General features: G+C 33.5%; 4 protein-coding genes across 5 annotated transcripts; 3 read left to right on the forward strand and 1 right to left on the reverse strand.

Annotated features, from left to right (window-relative positions):
- The first annotated feature begins 277 nt into the window (after positions 1–277).
- LOC122295015 (ethylene-responsive transcription factor ERF098-like) lies at positions 278–1,014 on the forward strand. Its single transcript, XM_043104022.1, has one exon. It carries the CDS (start codon positions 416–418, stop codon positions 887–889), a length of 474 nt encoding a protein of 157 aa, XP_042959956.1. The 5' UTR covers positions 278–415; the 3' UTR covers positions 890–1,014.
- Positions 1,015–3,901: 2,887 nt separating this feature from the next.
- Positions 3,902–4,680, reverse strand: LOC122295024 (ethylene-responsive transcription factor ERF096-like). The gene has a single exon (XM_043104032.1). The coding sequence runs from the start codon at positions 4,580–4,582 to the stop codon at positions 4,163–4,165; it is 420 nt and encodes a 139-aa protein (XP_042959966.1). The 5' UTR covers positions 4,583–4,680; the 3' UTR covers positions 3,902–4,162.
- A 5,567-nt stretch (positions 4,681–10,247) lies between these two features.
- On the forward strand, positions 10,248–11,538 carry LOC122295032 (RING-H2 finger protein ATL16-like). Its single transcript, XM_043104041.1, has one exon. It carries the CDS (start codon positions 10,371–10,373, stop codon positions 11,397–11,399), a length of 1,029 nt encoding a protein of 342 aa, XP_042959975.1. The 5' UTR covers positions 10,248–10,370; the 3' UTR covers positions 11,400–11,538.
- A 3,414-nt stretch (positions 11,539–14,952) lies between these two features.
- Positions 14,953–18,798, forward strand: LOC122300694 (electron transfer flavoprotein subunit beta, mitochondrial). 2 transcript variants are annotated; one of them, XR_006240061.1, is made up of 5 exons: positions 14,953–15,191; positions 15,284–15,568; positions 16,116–16,196; positions 16,515–16,671; positions 16,795–16,943. XR_006240061.1 is itself a non-coding variant. In XM_043111525.1 (5 exons), exons 1-5 carry the CDS (start codon positions 15,123–15,125, stop codon positions 18,603–18,605), a joined length of 756 nt encoding a protein of 251 aa, XP_042967459.1. In that variant the 5' UTR covers positions 14,957–15,122; the 3' UTR covers positions 18,606–18,798. The 2 variants fall into 2 exon arrangements, 1 of the variants encoding a protein (XP_042967459.1); XM_043111525.1 differs by lacking the exon at positions 16,795–16,943 and adding an exon at positions 18,380–18,798 and having other exon boundaries at positions 14,957–15,191; positions 16,515–16,609.
- The last annotated feature ends 1,294 nt before the right edge of the window (positions 18,799–20,092 follow it).

Here is a 20,092-nt window from a genome sequence, read left to right on the forward strand (position 1 = left end):
CATGCAAGAAGAATCCGAACAAAATTTGAACAAAATGCGTATCAAGTGGAAATAAATCATATAAATATAAATAATGCCTTAAAAGAACCGAATTTTAATTTACACATTTGATCATAAGATTTAGTCGAAGAATCAAATTTTTTCCCAGCCTCCATGAACCTTCGTCGAAAGACCCTCATATATATATATTTTCCTTCCTATGCAGAAAGATGGACATGGTCAATCCACGTTCTGGAGGACTCCGTACGTTAATTCAGTCAGACCCTAGCTACTATATTTTAAATATACTCACATCCCTGATCAGTTTGAAAACAATAGTAATTACCTAGCTAGGCTGCCTGCTAGCTAATACTAGCTCAGAGAAAAAAGTAAAAAAAAAAAGAAAAAAAGAAAAAGAAAAAAGAGCTAGCATAGCATGGACGAGCCTCGCAAAGGAAAGGAGAATAAGGGAGAGAAGGAAGATCAGAAGGGTACTAGGGATCAAGAAGTGCGGTATCGGGGCGTCCGAAGGAGGCCATGGGGAAAGTATGCAGCTGAGATTCGAGATTCATCAAGGCATGGCGCTCGTCTGTGGCTTGGGACGTTCAATACAGCAGAAGATGCGGCCAGGGCATATGATCGTGCTGCATTTAACCTAAAGGGTCACCTTGCAACTCTCAACTTCCCTCACGAGTATTATCCTCAAGTCGCAGGCTCTCCTCCAAATTTTTCATCACTTCCATCGTCTAGTTTTTCTTTGTTAGCTCCTAGTACTGGGAGTTCTGACAGGGGAAGTACTTCGTCTTCCGGACAAGAAAGGCAAGTATTCGAGTTCGAGTACTTGGATGACAAGGTGCTGGAGGACCTTCTTGAATCAGAAGAGGAGAAGAGGACACGAAAGCAAGGCTGAGTAAAGGACAATAAGGCTTGAGCCCATTTCTCCGTTTCATGTGTTCCCCCGGCAGTGCCTTCTTGAATCAGGAAACTGAATTGCGCTGTTAGTTTCACTTACGTTCTTGAGTTTTTCTTTGTTAGCTCCGTTGCATAGAAGAAAAAGGTTATGGTAATTATAAGTTATTATTATTCTTGTTTTTTTTTTTTTTTTGCTGAATATGCTTATAATTATAAGTTAAGTCTTATGAAAAATAAAAATTTTATATACAGTCACTTTTGCATACTCTTTTATGCACTTCACTGATATGATTGATTGTATCAATTTTTTTTCATTTATTTCTCTTTTTTCTATGCCAATGAGAATACTATATATAGTTACTTTTGCATACTTTTTTATACACTCTACTGATATGATTGGTTGCATAAATTTTTTAAATACACAACCAATCACTTCAAGAGATTGCATAAAAGAGTACTCAAAATGACTATACATAAAATTTTTAAAAAATATATTTTTTATCATCTTTTCATTATTTCTTTACGTGCCGTTAAATGATTGGCAAATAAATAGAAGAGTGTGCAGCACGAGAGATGTCACCCATAGTGCCAAATTGCCTTTTAAAAAAAAAAAAATCCATACATTTTTTAATACTCTTAAATATTTTTTTAAATCACAATATTATTAAAATAACACTTCTTTAATCACCAAATAAAAAATAAAAAAACAATTGTTATTCACCAATATCGGTGGTTTTGTTGGTGGATAAAGTATTATCCTAAATATAAAGAACAATTAAATTTTCAATCGAAAAAACCTGTCGTTGATCATGAAGTTCATATCACACGAAGCGACCAAACATTTGGTTTTAAGCTGATTATGAGAAGAGAGATATTTAATTATTTATATTATATTTTTAACACTCACCCTTATATATAGGCCAGACTTCATATTAATCAATGGATTTAATATGTAAAATATTTAATTAAATAGACTATAGTGTAGAATTAAAATCTGAACTCAGGACATCTGCTTAGATACTTTATAAAATACCATTTGTATAAAAAATTTAAATTTATAAAAATAGATAGATGTAATTATTTATATTAAATTTTTAACACTTTAATGTGGTGAATAATGGTAAGTAGAATGTGGCAACAGCAACAAGCTACATTTAACACGCGTACTTGTACCTTATCATAGAACGTGATATTCTTAATTACAAATATATTTGTAATCATTTTTTGTAATTATGAAGCAATTTAATTTAATAATACGACATGATATATAAATAAATATATATATATATATACTCATCATCTACTAAATTAAAGTGAGATAATCAGAACTATTACATTATTTATAATATTCTAAGACTATCTAGTAATTAAAGCATGTTGCCAGCTCTTGTTGATCATGAGGGGAATAAAATAATTGGCGTCCTAAGATCCGCAAGAATAAAGGTTAAAGAATCTCAAATGATAATGCGAGATTGATCGATACTAGGACTGAAAACTCGGAAAGAAAAGAGGATTCGTGGAAATAGATCATATGGGATCAAAAGTATTATCTTCTCTTTAATTGCATGCTTTCTGTTTCTTCTTTCGCGACTGTGCTTACCATTATCAACAGCCAGATAGATACACAAGATCTTAAAAAGGAGAGAATAATGCGACAAAATCTTCAATCCGTAGGAACAAAAAGGAAAAAAAAAAATCCATTAATAATTAAAATTAGAAAAGAGTTCTGTTACATGTATAGTCATTTTTACATACTCCTTATGTACTTTACCAATATGATTGATCAAAATAGTTATTTTACATTAAAAAAAAATTATACAACCAAACATATTAATAGAGTTTTTGTTATATACAAGGTTATACACCAAGAGAGAATATTTTGACATTTCTTTTGTGAAACTTTTGCAAAATATTTTGCAGAAAATATTAATTCCAAATTTTGATGGACACCAACCATCATGTTAATGAATACTTAATTGCGTGCACTCGAGAAGCATGCTTAATAGCTTTGAAAAGTGGAAGGCTGTTAAAATACACTAGACCCATAACCGATGCGTGCACTCATTGGCGCAATGGGCATCTCTTCAAACAACTCATTTGAAGACATACCCTCATCAAGCTTCCGAATTGTTTGTTGGAGTTTCATAGTGGGAAAGACCCTCCCTCATTCTCTTTAATGTAACTAGTCTTTACTGCTTTCCTGCTTCTGTTTTTTTATGTATGTAATTTGTAATGTTTTAACTCTTATCTATCAATGAAAGGAATCGTATCCTTTGCCAAAAAAGAAAGAAAGAGAGAATACTTGATTGCGTTGCTTCTCCATAACGGAACCATGTTGCAAATTGTATTAATTACGAAGGATTGATGGTTTTTACCCAAGTAGACTAGGAGGTTCACTCCCGAAAAAGAAAAGGCTTTGGACCGAGTGGGATAATGGGCTCAAAATGGGTCCGTCAAAATGGGCTCAAATTATTGAGTGACCGAGAATTATTGGATGGTCCGTAGGAGCCGGTTTAATAGGGGAGATTCTATACAACGCATTTTCCTGATCATTTGCAAGTACTTCACTGAGCTTTAGATGATTGAATCCTGTTTGTCCTAATTCGTAGATTTGAGAACATGGGTGATGCTACACCTACAGAGGATTCTCAACATTGGCTGCCTGTGGTTTTTAGTTTGTAACCGATAACTGATCAGATTTCAGAACAAGTCAGCCCATCGACCAATTAGCACGAGACAACGTTCGATTGATGTTTTTTGTTCTATTTTTCTAAGCAATTGTTTTAGGGACATCGGCCCATTTAAACCTCAAACCATGGATCCAGTGGTTCCTAAAGACTATGGGTGGTGTCTGACAGTCTGTAATTAAGCCAGAAAGAAGGCCATTGGTGATGACGTTCGGTAGGGTTTGCTACAGCCTACAGTTATATGCCTCCGTCAAAGCTTCCTAGTGAAATCCTCGTTAGAGAAAACGAACAAAAACGAAATAGAAAGAAGACAGATTTAAAGCTTCAAAATAGAAGAACCAATGACAACAAACCGACGACAGAACTTACCTCTCTGTTTCAATTTTATTTAGATATACATTGTTTCAACAAAGGGCAGGGCAGTACGGTCAGTTAGGAAGCACCCCTCTCTTGAAAGAGAATTCACTAGTTTTCTCCCTCTCTATTCCTTTGTCATGTAATTGGTTTGAAAATGGAGGGAAAATAAAAAGATGAAATTTGCCACTACTGGAAAAGAAAAACATCATGCACCCTAGCTCGTCATTTCATTTCCTGTTCTTTTTCTCTTCGGATTCAAAAAGCTCCTCCATCACCTTGTCGTCCAAGTACTCGAACTCAAAAACATGTTGTCCATGCCCACTACTGCCAGTTCTCTCTCCCGCATACCCAGTACGCCTCGAGGAAGAAGACGAAGTCGAAGAAGCAGAAGCACCACCACTCCCTAAAGCGTACTCGTTTGGAAAGTTCAGAATGGCTAAAGAACCCCTCATGGCATAAGCGGCTCGATCATAAGCTCTAGCAGCCTCCTCTGCAGTGTTAAAAGTCCCAAGCCACACACGCGCCCCATGCCTATTCGAGTCCCGAATCTCTGCCGCAAACTTGCCCCACGGCCTCCTCCGCACTCCGCGGTATTTCACATGATCGCCGCCTTCCTTGGCACCACCTCTTTGAGAGTCCTCATCCATGTTTGCATGGCCAAGTGTTCAGGAGTTGGGATTTTATATGGGTGGAAAAGGGCACCTGGTTTTGGTAGAGTTGGGGGGCTCTCAGATTTAGCCAAGTGGAAGAAACAGTAAAAGAGGATTGCTCGCACGTGTTCAAGAGAAACTTCCCTAAACACCACAGTTTGAATCCAATGTATCTGGAATTCTTGATGGTCAAGTACTCGATGGCTTTTTGAGGTTAAAAAGTCTTCTTTCTTAATATTTAATAATTGTATTCTTTCATCTGTGTGTGTTTGTTATTTTCTAAGCATTTTTATTCTTATGCCGCCAATAAAAGGACAAATAATTTTTGAGCGGTGCCACCCAACCTAACCGCTAATTCACATTTGATTTTTTTTTTTTACATTTTTAATATATTTAAATATTTTTAAAAAATAAAAAAATATATCAATATACTTAAAATCACTTAATAATTAATTAAGTAAAAAAAATTACTGAACAGTACACTTGAGTAGACAAGCTAGCTTTATTCATAATTTATTTGCATGAACAGTTGGGATAAATAGGTACGTGGGCTTTGTGTTATTCTCCTTACGCAGGTTAATGTCACACGTGCAAACTTTACATCTTTCTTGTGTCAAATGTGGTTGTGACACTCTGGCTATTATTTGTTTGATTAATGTTTTTATGTTATGTTAATTGTATTTGATTGGTCATGATTTATGTGGTTCAAGATGTATCATTTATGATATTAAGCTAAAGGGTCATGAGTGCCAGAAAGAAAGAAAACACGTACGGAGAAAGAAAATTAATTATATATAATTGTGTGGATTCCGTAATCCAGAAGCGGAACTTGATTCGTATTGTTGAAAGCATCAGAACAATTATGATGTTATGAAAGTGATGATGAGCAAGGGAACAAAGTAAACCCCTTGGCCAGCTTTATATATACATGAAGGAAAAGCATCTTATAGCTAGCACACAACATACTATTCGAGGTTTTACTAGGTCATGTCATCAAGGATTAATTCTCTAGGTATTATTTCTATAGTGCTTATAGGAGGAGCTAGCACCATGTATGATGCTCCCAATGTGCCTAGCTATACTCACATGGAATAAATAGGCTTCAGCAGACTGGCTTATCGGCTGGTCATAAAATTGAGATCGACAGAATTAGATTATATATATATATACTTGCAACAAACGTACGTAGAAATTAAGAGCATGTTTCAAGAGTACTAAGCTTAATATTGGAGAAGTCGAGTAATAATTAAATGAGCATTTATACACTTCATTGTAGATTTTGTTGCGTGCATTTGAATAAAATAAAATAATAAAAATAATTTAGAAATTGTAGAAACCAATAATTAATGTACGTGATGATGAATACTTTCCTTATAGTAGATTCTATCATCTCTAAAGTCGAGTAATAATTAAATGACTATTTATACACTTCATTGTAGATTTTGTTGCGTGCATTCGAATAAAATAAAATAATAAAAATAATTTAGAAATTGTAGAAACCAATAGTTAATATACGTGATGATGGATACTTTCCTTATAGTAAATTCTATCGTCCCCAAATTTTAACATATGCTATGCCTTTTTATATTCTACTTTCATGATATAACAACAGTCAATTGATATAACAACAGTCAATTCCTGTTAATCTTATTTTCGGTATAGACAAAAGAAGAGTTCGTAATTTATAGGTGGGTTTCCAAAAGACAACCCCTTGCTTGGTAGCCAAGCGATTAACGCTCATATGCTCAGGAGACATGCAATGTCAAATCAACATATAGCATATCTTCATTTGAAATTTTGACCACTAAACTAACACATTGAACCATGACATTGGTTCGCTTTATCTTTTACTTAAAAATTATAATATTTTAATTAGTTTAAAACTAAAATAACAGATTTTGTCATTCTTAACTATGCTTTTAAGAAATTGGAAAATAATATCTGTCATAAATGAAGAAATTTATGAGTCTAACTTATCTCATAAAACATGTTCAATAAAAAATAATTGTTCATTACTTATAAACATATCCAAGAGCTTATACACATGCAATGTAGAATTATTCCTCAACACCCCCCACATACAAATTAATATTTTTGTTGATCTTTGTCACGAAATAAGTAATGTGGGCCTCTATTTGTCATGTAATAGACTTTGATATTATAAAGAAATTCATGAGTCTAAATCATCTCATAGAACCTATTTAACAAGAGATGATTATTCATTACTTATAAATATGCCCAATACCTTATTCACACGTAACGTGAGATTATTCCTCAACAATGAATGATTAGCTTAATATTAGAAAAGTTAATGATAATTATAGAGTAATGTTAATCTTTATAATAGATCATGTCATTCGGAGTTATTGTTGGTAACATAACATATTTTCAGTAACTTTATATATCAACCACATAAAATATGACATGAGACATAATAAATGTAATGAAATGACAAGAAATGAAGAACTTCTTTTTACTTAATATAATAATTATATTCACGTTAAAGATCGGAACATAATCTAGGCGGCCATGAAAAGAAAGAGACCGGATCAGAAGGAAAGAAAAAAGATTCAAAGATTTGATAATATCAAAAGTGACGAAGTCGATGATCTAGTTCGATCGTCAATTTTGCAGGCTTCACATGCCTTTATTCCTGGGCAAAAAGTTGTACATCGTTATTCTCACCAATACTTTGGTTCTGTTGTGGTTTGTGTGGCTTTCAGTACTGAATCCTTTTTGCATCTCTCTGTTTTTGCCAATTTTTCTGCGTCTTATTTCCTTCCGATAGAAAGAAAAAGCATTCGATTGGGAGAGCCAAAAAGAAACGCCCGGTGTATTGTCAACCTCGAACAATTGGCGTTGAGAAAGTACAGTAAATTTACATAATTTGGCATGAAAAAGTTTAAGAAAAATAAATTAAAAAAATAAAAATAAAAATATGATGTGTAGTGTGTGAGTCTACGTGTAACCAAACTTTATTTGGTATTGTGACTGTAGCTTGTGAGCAAGGAAGGAGGAGAGCCAACAATAGCACTGTGCGACTAAGAATGGACTCAATGTTTGCTCTGGGCTTACGTATCGGTCCAAGGTGCGAGTATTTGAACCGAACCATCAATTTAGCAAGACCGAGTCTCAATGCTCTCTAGCCTTTAGGCTTTATGTGACTTATAAGTTACCATTTTCTTAGTCAAAGAAGAAAACTGACAAAGACCTACCATATATTAATTACTGCAACCTGCCCAATTAAACAATTCCTACATGTCCAGTGTTTATTATTTATTAATTTCTCGTGTGTTCTGTGGCCCTCATAATGGCATATACATCAACATTCTGTATCCAAATTAATAATGCATGTTAAAAGGAAGTTGCAGTACGCCAACCAAATCCAGTACACCACGAAAGACACCAAATCTTTGCATATTTAAAGATGGTAACATTCCGCAAATAAATAAACAAAAAGGATGGGAGGTGGGGGCCCTCGGCTTTTAGATGGGTGATGTGATGTGAACGAAAACCTCAAAGCCCAAAGGTGTCGAGAAATCGAGAGAAAATAAAGACAGGGGAAGTGTGTGTGGCAGAGCACTCAAGAATTGACTGCAGAGGAGTGTCTAAAATGCTTTTTGATAAAAAGAAAAAAAAAAACAGGGGAGCGTCTGTTGATGTTTTTTTCTTACCTAGATGGCTTGTCTTTCTGCAAAATTGTCAACACGCAAGTGTGGGTAATGTCGGCTCCGCTTTCGTTATGATTTTCTTGTTGAATTGTGCTGACTTTTCCGTGACTCATTTCAGACTTCGCTTCTCTAAAATGTTTCTCGTTTAAATCACTTTTAATTTAAAAAATTATAAATTTATTTTTTATAAATCTAAAACCATCCCAACAATTTCTGCATTCATATAATGTGTTGTGTTGTGTTGTGTTGTCAATCAGAGTTGGAGGAGTTAAGAAATTCAAAAGTGGGTTTACATGTGAGTGTGTCACTTTTTTGCTTTTTTTTGATTGATCATTAATTGAGGGATCAATGAGTTATCAAAAGTCGAAGTTCTTTTGACTCCATATGTTTTTAAAAATCTAACACTGTATCCTACTTTATTCACTATTCTGTTTTGATGATTTGTGCTTCCTCATTATTGCCTTTCACACCTAACTATAATTTAGTTCTTACAATTACTCTCTGGTGGTAATAAAATTAGAAAAATATATTTACAAGCACATTTATATATTATTAATTTATGTATTAATATGATGTGATTGATCAAAAAATAGATTTGATTAAAAACAGTATTAATTTAAATTTTAAATATAAATGAATCAATATTGATACACAGATTAGTACGTGACTGTACTTGTATATAGCAAAACTCAATAAAATTTATCTTTTCATCACCGTGAAAGTGGGCAATTTGCCATATCTTAAAAACAACCTATTTTTGTTGGTTTTTAAAAATAAAACATCACTCTACTAGCCTGTCCAAAGTTATTTTGTTTTAAAAAAATTTATATTTTTTTTAATATCGAGAAATCTCCTCAAGGCAGTGCCATTTGAACACACACCTACAGAGTAAATCATGATCCCGTGCTCCGCACCCTCGAAAATTTCATTATACAAAACTGGTTAGATCACTGATCTTTCATAATGTGGCCCAACATGATTATTTGCACTCATGAGATATTAAACTTTGAACCTTGAAATAAGTGATACCCTAAGACTAAGGCTTTCACCACTTAGGCTAAGTTTACATTTTACACGACTAAACTGTCTATATTTTTATCATTCGTATCCTGAATTATCAAACTTGATATTGGACACCTTAGAATTATAAAATTAAGAATTTTGATATGTTCTACTGTTGATTAACATCTTACTGTTAAGATCGGTCACGTTTTATTTTTATAAATTATAACATTTTTATCGATCATAACCGTTTGATTTTAATGGAATGTGTAAATTACTAAATTTTAATATTTTGAGGTGTCAATTATCATTTCAATAATTCATGGTGTACATTGCAAAAATCATAATGTCATAAGTGCAAATTATTAGGGTAATTTTTCTCCTTTTGTTTCCTTTTAATTCTCAACAAAACAACATGAACCAATGTGCTAAATAGAACCTTTCACACTTTAGGGTCCCCATAATGGTAAAAAGAGTATTTTATATTATTACGAAAGATCCATCATAATCGCCCACCATCTGGATATACATACATGTAAAGAATATATATGATAGGCAATTCATGACCCCTATGCCGCTCCTCTTAAAAAGCTCAGCAGAATCCACCTTGGTTTATTTACTTCTACTTCTTTCCCTCTCCATGCTATTACTTCTGCATCGATGTCTCTTTTCTGCACAATTATTGTTCTTCATTAACTGAAAGTGGGCTTTCTCACTTGTTTAGCTCTTCAATTGATAACCCATTTCTACTTCATCTTCCCGAACGTACGACTCCTTCATTTACGTCAACTTTATTACCATGTTTCTCTACTCTAAATTAAGGAGAAATATAGTTGTAAATATAATTGTGTACTGATCTGTATATTAATGTGATGTGATTGGTTAAAAAATAAATTTTATTGAAAAAAATATTAATTTAAATTTTAAGTATGAATAAATCAGTATTGATACACAGATTAATGCACGACTGTACTTATATGTAACAAAACTCCTAAATTAAAATAAAAAATCTACCTTTCTTAATATATCTCTACCTCTTCGCCTCTTCTTTTTTTACATATCTAACATTCAAGCCAACAAATTTCCTTGCACTTCTTTTCTCACTCTTTGTCATGGATCTTGTAATTAGCAAACGCTACCTGGCCCGTAGCTCCCAAGCTCTTTCTCCAATTACAAGTGCTACTCCCGGAAGCTCAATCTTTCGGTCCCCCATGCATTCTTCTGACGCCAGTTTCCCCATCATTGCCATTGCCGTGATAGGAATCATGGCCACGGCTTTCTTGCTTGTTAGCTACTACATATTTGTCATCAAATGCTGCCTCAGTTGGCATCGTATCGATATTCTAAGACGTTTTTCGCTGTCGAGACGCCGCGAGCAGCCTTCGACTGTCTACTCTCCGGGGATGGACACTCGAGGACTTGACGAGTCTGTGATCCGATCAATCCCAATTCTGAAGTTCAAGAAAGAAGCCAAAAGCAAGGGCTTTAGAGAGAGAAGCTTTTGCGAGTGTGCAGTTTGCTTGAATGAGTTTCAAGAGGATGAGAAGCTTAGAATAATACCCAACTGTAGCCATTTGTTTCATATCGATTGCATCGACGTCTGGCTTCAAAGCAATGCCAGTTGCCCACTTTGCAGAACAAGTATTTCGGTCATATCTCGGTTCCAAACCGATCTAGCTCTTGCTTCAAGCCCCACCTCTGAAGACCCAACTCCCTGTACAGATAATCCCTTTGGTGATGATGAAGACTTCCTGGTAATTGAATTGGGTAACGATTATTCTCCTAATCGAACATTGCTTGAAACGAAACAAAGACTGAACTCAAGTGAGTTAGCGACGAGTTGCATTAGTCCTACGCCGAGGAAGTTAGAGGACTGGAGAATTATGCAGAAGAAGGGACGGAAGTTTGATAGGGTTACAAGCATGGGTGATGAATGCATTGATACTAGAGGCAAAGATGAACAGTTTGCAATTCAACCCATCAGGAGGTCTTTCTCAGTGGATTCGTCCAGTGATCGGCAGCTCTATTTAGCAATTCAAGAGGCTTTGCGACAAAACATGCAAGTCAGTGAGGTCAGTCCTATTGAAGGCTGTAGTAGCAGGATACGAAGATCCTTTTTCTCTTTTGGGCATGGCAGTTGATCCAGAAGTTCCATTCTTCCTGTTTATTCAGAACCATAGAACTTCCTTTTTTTTTTCCTTTCTTTATTGGGGGAGACATAGGAAATTGTTAAATAGGAACATTCAGTTGAAATTTGAAAGAATAGCATTGCTTAATCAATCAAGTTCCTGATGGCCTGGGGCTAGGGGCTGCTCTAATGTGTTCCAAATAGCTAACAGCCATGATTATGAGCATCATTGCTGAAATCACCATTTTTTTGTATTGTGTGTTTTTCAATTTATTTTCACACCTGGATACAATTTAGTCAGTGTATCGGTGTTTAGAGAAATTAACAAAGTGGCAACACAAGAATAACGATGTTAGAGCCTTAGGCGGGTGGGGGAATTGAATGGGAGAGACCTGCCAATGCCATTGAGTAACTAGCAAAAAGCATCCAAGGTTAGAAAAAGAAGTGCAGAGAGCAAGAGGTCCCCTTCCATTGATTGGGAAGAAATATAAGAGGAGTCCTTTTCCATTGAAATAATCATATATCTACCAACTTCCTGTGCCAATAATGTTGTTGGTTGAGGGAGGAACAGTTTGGTCATAAATGAGAGGTAGTGGTTCTTATTCCATAATCCATGACAACAAATAATAATAATCTATTTGTCTATGACTATGTTGTATCTCGAATAACGTTACAACAACTTGGAGAGAGTTCTTTTTAAGAAGAGATAATGCAAAGTTCTTTTTAGGCCATGATTTACTTTTTATATTCCTTTTATTTCTATAATTTTTTTCTCTTTCTAGAAGTAATGATTGGTCAAGTTTCATCTGCTCGATCCCCGAGATTGAATTTTAGTTCATGAATTTGAATGTAAAGCCTATTTATAGTGCATGAGATCTTGGCATTAGATTATGCACGAGCATATGCAAAAACACTTTATTTAGAAATTGATTTTGTCAAAAAAACTCCCAAATTATACATCTTTGAATTAAAATAATAACAAAATATTATTTTTTTTACTATTATTTTTTTTCTTAAAATTATTATTTTTTATATATTTTTTACAATTAGCATCCATTAAATACATTTGGCATTAATAATATAAATATAATAATAAAAAAATATAAATTTTTTATATATTATATTAAAAATATAATAAAATGATAAAAAATATATATAATATATTATAATGATAAAATGAAGGTGAAGGTGAATGTTTGTTGTGTTGTTGAGAGAGGGGTAAGAGGAAAGGGTTGTGTGAGAGAGAGAGAAATAATTAGTAAAATAATATTTGAAAAGTAAATAGTAGATATCTAAATTTATTAAATACTATTCATAACTAAATAAAAATATAGAAATACATAATTCAATATAGGGAAATTTAGGCAAATATAACTTTACTATCCAATGTCCAATGACACTGCTCTAAGGTGGACAAGTATCGTCACCCCCTAGACAAATGAAGCCTAGGATGGACCAAGATGAGAACATGTACACCGACCAAATACATGTCCCATGAGCAAAGATATCCAACGACATGTCATATTTAGATTAGACCTCTAGCCATCAAGCATCATAGACTACAAAAATATAATCTTTTGTCCAGATTTAATAGTAAGATTTGACGATTAAGATTATTTTATGTTATCTATTATTGTTGTCTCATCTGTCTAACTTGGACAGTTATTCATTAAAAAGAAATCTTTTTACTATAAAGAGATATATAAAATTAAACTTATAAATTGAAATGGGTTAATATAATATATTAAATTATAAAACTACTTTTATTATAAAATAAATCTAACATATCTTATAAAATCATGTCAGGTAATAAGTTTAAAATTGTTTAATTTGTTTTGTAGATACAGCACTTCTCTTTATCAAATTGAGGATAGTTGACTGTACAATATATTAACTTTAGAGATGGAAATATGTATATTATATCATATTTAGCTAACTTTGTACTAATCGATTTTAATTATCACGTTTAGCAAAATATTGATTAGCAAAATCATTTGCCATTTTGAATTGTTAGGCCAACCCAAACTAGGGAGAGCAGTCGAAGAGGTCAACCAACCTATGAGGCAGCCCATCTTGGATGAAATGGCCACGGCCCACGAGGCCTAACCTATTTGGCCCAAAGATACTGAAGTTTCCAAGAAAGCGAGCATTGGGAGCAATTCTAATCTGGCATGGGGATTGCTCTTCCATGAACTCAGATAACTAATTTCAGTATATTTCTGAAGTACTCCAATGGAAGATTTATTTATTTATTATTATTATTATTATTTTTTTTTTTATAAAAGAGGACAAGGTCCTAATTTTATTAATAATACCTCACCTATGTCATAGGGAAACCTTGATAACAAACCAGCATCTAGACTATACAAAAACCTAGCTACAACCCAAAGTAAAGACAAACCTATTCATCCCTATCATTTACACCATAGCATAAATTCCAAGAATTCCTATAATATCTCTAGTGGCTGACGAGATCTCTCTTGTAGTTCCTTTTACACCCGGTTTAGCCAATATGTCTGCATCTTGGTTTACTTCTCTGAAATTTTACTTAATTGTAAGAACCAAATCTTTTGATAGGCATAAGATTCTCTCTCAATCCTCCCTTACCTCCAGTTAAGACGGCCATGTCCATTCCACCAATTTGCAAAGAATTTGTGAATCGATCTCAACCTCAACTCTACTTAAATTCCACCTTATGCAAACTTTAAGACCATCTAATAGAGCCATTGTGTTTGTTCCCTCTATTATCATGCTGTCATATTATCATATACGAGTAATGTTTAATTCAATCATAAATTGTGTAAGTTTTTGTATACTCTTTTTAAAAATAAAAAAAATTAATATTAAAAAATAAGTTTTTTAATGACATAATTGCTAAATATTAATAATATATCATCATTTAAAAAATAATAGAAAAAATATTGAGGTTTGGTTTGGATAGAGAGATGCTTCCATTTCATTTCAACATCCTAATATTACAAACACAAACACTTCATAATTTCAAGTTTTTAACTTCTTCATTTAATTATTACAATTTTTACAAGTTTGAAAAAAAATTAAATTTTTCGAATTTAAAAAAATAATAATATTAGAAATTACTATTCTAATAATATTTTAACTTTATAATATTTTTATTCAATTTTTTTTCCTTTTCCAAAATCTCATAAAATATTTTAATTCAAATTATTTCTAATTCATCTCTTCTCAATTCAAATATTTTATTATTATTTATAAATAATCTCAATTTATCTCATTTCAATTCACTTATTCTAATTCACTATCAAAACCAAGCTTGAATGTAAGTGGATAAAGATCATATATATTTCATAATGCTTTATCCACACGGAGAGAGAGGCCACCGATGCCATTTTTTCTCTTTTTTTAATTTTTTGTAATTAAGAAAGTATTTTTAAAGGATGTTGTGAATTTTAAAAAAAAAGAACAAAATTTAAAGATAAAAATATATATATAATTATTTATATTAAAAAAAAAACACCATTTTGTCTGTTCGGTGGCCTTTATCTGTGAGTGTAGCAGGCCCATTTCCTAATTATTATCCTTGGAATGTGATGCGTGGCAGGAGTAGTTCCGTGTTTGGATGGTTAATTGGACACTGGAATAACATATTTCTCTTGATTGCATTATTCCGGGTTCTAGCATTTGTTCAATTGCAGTAGCTAGCGGTCTCGGTGTCCTCGGAGCTTCTCCAATACAACAGAACATAAGCCCCCTCGAAATGAAGATAATGGTGGCCGTGAAGCGAGTCGTCGACTATGCCGTGAAAATCCGAGTCAAACCCGACAAAGTAAGCTGCGCTGAGAAAACATGGTTTTTTGTCTTTCTTTTTAGCTGCGTGATCTGTAGAGTTCTAATCCGAAAAAATATTTCATTTTGCAGACTGGCTTGGAGACCCATAACGTGAAGATGTCGATGAACCCCTTCTGTGAGATTGCCCTGGAGGAGGCTCTGCGGATCAAGGAGTCGGGCCTGGCCTTGGAGGTCGTGGCGGTCAGCATGGGCCCGGCGCAGTGCGTAGACACTCTCAGAACTGGGCTCGCCATGGGAGCTGATCGGGGCATTCATGTGGAGGCCACAGGGGCCCTGTACCCGCTCTCTGTTGCCAAGCTTTTGAAGGCGCTTGTGGAGGTTGAAAATCCCGGTCTTCTCATTCTTGGCAAGCAGGTTTGTCTTTTTTTTGTTTTTTGGGGTAAATGACTTTTTTTCCCGAAATTATGAGGTTCTGCAAGTAATTGTTATAGTATGGTGTTGGTTTTTATTAGTGTTGCCAAATAGGCGTTTTTATTAGTATATAAGAAATGGGTTTTTGATTTTGCTACAAGGTATGGATTTATAAGTTGTCAGGGACAGAATATTGTAGCTTAGGTCGTTGAAGTTGTTTTTGGGAGATAAACAAGGTTTGGGTTTTTTTTTTTTTTATAGTTAAACAAAGTTTGAGGATTGGATTCTTGTGCTGTTCTTTCTTTTATTTTTTCGAGTTCTTTTGGCCATTCAATCTCTATTATGAATAGAATTTCGTTTTGTATGGAAATTGCATTTAAATGATGGAATTTGAGATTGATGCCAAAGATTGAGTTTCACGCTGAATTGTAAATCAAATGAGAGGATTTTGGGTTAGATATTAAACATTTTCACCATGCTGTTGAATTTTTCGAGTTTTGATATCAGTGAAGGCCCTTATTATCTCCTTAACTTACAATTTCCTGTGAAGGCCATAGATGATGATTGCAATCAAACAGGGCAAATGGTGGCTGGGCTTCTTGGTTGGCCACAGGGGACCTTTGCGTCCAAGGTTAGTCATACTCTCAGGACGTTTTAGATGAAGAATGGTTCATTATTTAATCTAGGGAAAGTATGTGCTTACTACACTAGAATAAACAAATTGTGGACTTATTATTTTGTTGCTTCTCTCTTTGTTAACTGAACCATGTAGGAAAACAACATTGTTTTCGCACTGCTGTTTGAAAGTTCTTTATATGGCCTAATTTCCATGCCAATGATTTTTCTGATTTTGTTGTTGTTCTTGCTTTGTCTTCTTTTTTTTTTTCTTTTTTTTTTTTTCTCTTTTTTGAAATTTTATCTTACTTAAATTACTGCCGCTATCTAGTAGGTTGTGCTGGACAAGGAGAACCAAGTAGCAACAGTGGATAGAGAAGTGGATGGCGGCCTTGAGACTTTGTCTTTAGATTTACCAGCTGTAATCACGTGAGTATCAGACCCTATCAGGATTTTCAGATCAAACACTTGTAGCTTTCTCCTCACAATAGGAATAGGTCTTTTTAATGATATGAACAAATATGTATGCTTTCACTCATAGAAAATGAACGTGGGATCCCTCCCCCCTACCATTGCGTATTGGTACTTATCGGATATAGAATAGATCTGCATAGTGTGTTTACTTCTATTTTGATTTTAACATGATGCAGGTTTAGAATCTTTTGATGTCTATTTTTGAATTGAATATGCTAGGTAATATACAGTCTCTTTGTTGGCACTTTTTCTCCAGCTGTTGGTTTTTAATAGAATTATGGTTTGTTCATCTCTCTCTTATACATGCCGTTCCTTTGCATACTTTTCTTTACCTTGTGGAATAAAAAAACTAATATTTTTTAGTATTTCGACTTTTGAATTTTTTTCATTATTATTATTTGTTGTGGAGGGCATTGCTATTTTAATCCTAGTATCACAGCAGTTGGTGTCATGATCATGTCATTCTCAATTCTCATGATTGTCATTATGACCATAATCATTAAAGCGTGTGGGTGTATATGCATGTGTGAGTGCATGCGCACTTAAATCATCACTTGTGTGTATGCATCTCCTATAGATTTTTGTATTTGTTTTGGGATGAATATTCAATGTATCCATGTGATAAGATGGAAATATTTCCATGTTGCATTGTTAGCCTGCCATTTTGCCAATAGTGAAACACAGAATAAGGTGACTTGGAGGTTTTGGTTATTACAAAATTTGGATTTTTATAACGAGGTGAACAACTTAAATTTAAAGATGAGATATGGATGGAGGTTTCTTTTGTGCATATGAAATGTCTATATCTTTACTGTTTTTGAAACTGTAGTTGATGTCTACTAAACATAGGAAATGTGGTTACTAGTGCCTGGAGTGCCATTCTGCTAAACTGTTCCAGCAGTACGGATCGATACAGAATGTCAAATTTGTTGTTTGCAATTTGCACTTCGGAGCAAGCACACCTCATGTTCTGATTTGGAAACTACTCATAAATATTTTTTAGAAAGAGGACGATATCCTGTAAATCTTATTCATATTACCTCACTTGTGGCGGTGAAATGCCATGATGACAAGTTAAAAGGCCTTGGTGGTTACAGATAATCCAAAAAGCATGGAATAAACAGTAAAATCATAACTTTCTATGTAACTGTACGGAATAAGGAAAGTTATGCATATCGTAGCACATATACCCTCATTTATCAAGTCTCAGTCAGCCTTTAACCTCTTTCCGAAGAGATGTGATCTCCATGAACACCCTCTTAATCCATGTGCCCTTTGCTTCGCAAGCGAGTCGGCAATTTGGTTTCTCTCTCTTTATGCATGATCTATGGAGACTGCCAATTCTTGCTTCAAGTATCCGATCTGTTCCCCTGTCTCATTAACTGTCCAAGGAATCTCCGCCACCACCTTACAGTGGCTTAGAAAGCGAATTAGAAAAAGTAAACTAACAAATTGGTGTGCCTTGACATTATATGTCATATCTATTTTACAGTTGAAAAAAAAGTTTTACAATGTAGCATAGCATTTCAAGGTACACCAGTTTGTAAAATAGCTTTTTTGTTATTATTTTTGTGGACCATGCATTTCTCTAGTTATAAATTTTGCAAAAATGAAACGTTCAAAGCCAGCCTTTCATTTCAAACTAATGAGCGAGAGTGTGTGCATGTTCGTGCTCTGACCAGCTTTCGGGTGAGGTTGCTCACTTTATTTGTTCTTCTCATGCAGCACTGATTTGAGGTTGAATCAGCCGAGGTATGCAACACTTCCCAACATAATGAAAGCAAAGTCAAAGGTCATAAAGAAGCTGACTCCACAGGAACTAAAGGTGGAAATCAGATCGGATTTAGAGGTTGTTCAGGTCACCGAGCCTCCCAAAAGAAAAGCAGGGGTTATCGTATCTTCCGTGGACGAGCTTATTGACAAGCTCAAGAATGAAGCTCATGTCATTTGATTATTTTATACCTTGTTAATCAAACTTCAACAACCATTTACTGATCTGTTGCTCTTATTCTTTTTGTTTTTTCCGTTTTTACTCTGGAGCTTGAGCAGTTGCTTCTGGCCACTGATATTGTGAGGTAAAAATACGGAAATGAAACTGCAAAAGGAATCTGAATGCCAGTTAATTAAAGTTTTTCTTCTTCTTCTTTCTTCTCTTTTTAATATAATTGTAGTCCCTTTTTTACATGTTCGTATTGACTGAAGATTTTCTTTACCTATCAGAAAATATTGGATGGTCTAATTTACGAGAGAGAATGTATTAGGGCAATGTGGACCTCATTGAACATTTAGGACCCGTTTGGATACTTCACAATATCTCAGTATAAAATTAAAAAATTATTAGAATATTATATTTAATATTATTTTTATTTTAAAATTTGAAAAAGTATTATTATTTTTTATGTTTTGTTTAAGAGTTTGAGAAAATTATAATAATTAAGTAATAATTAGAGAAAAAAGTTAAAGATTTGAAATTGAAAAATATTTTTTATTTGAGTAATAGTTGAGAAGAAAATATTTAAAAATATCTGAGAATATTTGAGATTATAAGAGAATAATTACGTTGCCAAACAAACTCTTAATATTAATTTATCTCTGTTAAGCCATCCAATTCAATCAAGTTACCGTGCCAATTTCAATTTTTTCTAATTATTTGACTGAATTGAATAGTTCAACTCTATTATATGAGCCCTATAACATTTATTGATGTTGATAATGGAAATTTTTGGCAATGTTACACTCCATATAAACATTTAGGAGAGGTTTTGATAGTGAGTTGAGATAAAAGTTGAGAATTGAATAAAATATTAGTAAAATATTAGTGTTTAATATAATTATTATTTTGAGAATTAAAAAAGTTAAATTTTTTATTATATTTTATATAGAAATTTGAAAAAATTATAATGATTAGATGAGATAAGTTAGAAAGACTTTTATATCCAAATCGTACCAAATTTGAGGATAAGTTTGACTGTTGTAGAAAAGTTATACAAGTTGCCTTAACCAATTTAGATGAGTATCAAGCATCACAATTTTTAAGAGAAGTGTAACTAGGGCTGTAATCGAGCCGAACCAAATCAATCTTTAACATGTCGAGCTCGACTCAATTCAAAATACTCGAGCTTGAGAGTTTTATATATACGGCTTGCCAAGTTATTTTTTATGGTTAAATCTTTCCGTCTGAGTGGCACGGTCCTATAAATATATATATATATATATTAAGAAGATGCTCAAGTTTTTATCAAGACCTTAAGAGAAATTATATTTGCAGTCGTAGAATATGTAAACGTTGCACAATTTAAAAAAAAAAACGAATAAACAAGGGATCCATATGAAAAATAATAATTTTTTAAGAATGGATCATACTTTTTTTCAAAAAAATTACGTGATGCTTGTGAATTCAACGACTATATCTAGCATTACTCAAACCTTAAAGGATAG

Source organism: Carya illinoinensis, chromosome 2 (assembly GCF_018687715.1).
Source record: "Carya illinoinensis cultivar Pawnee chromosome 2, C.illinoinensisPawnee_v1, whole genome shotgun sequence".
In the NCBI taxonomy this organism is placed as follows: domain Eukaryota; kingdom Viridiplantae; phylum Streptophyta; class Magnoliopsida; order Fagales; family Juglandaceae; genus Carya; species Carya illinoinensis.

Coding starts and splice junctions, on each gene's coding strand:
- LOC122295015 (XM_043104022.1), top strand. CDS start 416: ATGGACGAGCCTCGCAAAGGAAAGGAGAATAAGGGAGAGAAGGAAGAT.
- LOC122295024 (XM_043104032.1), bottom strand. CDS start 4,582: ATGGATGAGGACTCTCAAAGAGGTGGTGCCAAGGAAGGCGGCGATCAT.
- LOC122295032 (XM_043104041.1), top strand. CDS start 10,371: ATGGATCTTGTAATTAGCAAACGCTACCTGGCCCGTAGCTCCCAAGCT.
- LOC122300694 (XM_043111525.1), top strand. CDS start 15,123: ATGAAGATAATGGTGGCCGTGAAGCGAGTCGTCGACTATGCCGTGAAA. Junction 15,192..15,283: donor TCCGAGTCAAACCCGACAAA/GTAAGCTGCGCT, acceptor TTCATTTTGCAG/ACTGGCTTGGAGACCCATAA. Junction 16,197..16,514: donor AGGGGACCTTTGCGTCCAAG/GTTAGTCATACT, acceptor GCTATCTAGTAG/GTTGTGCTGGACAAGGAGAA.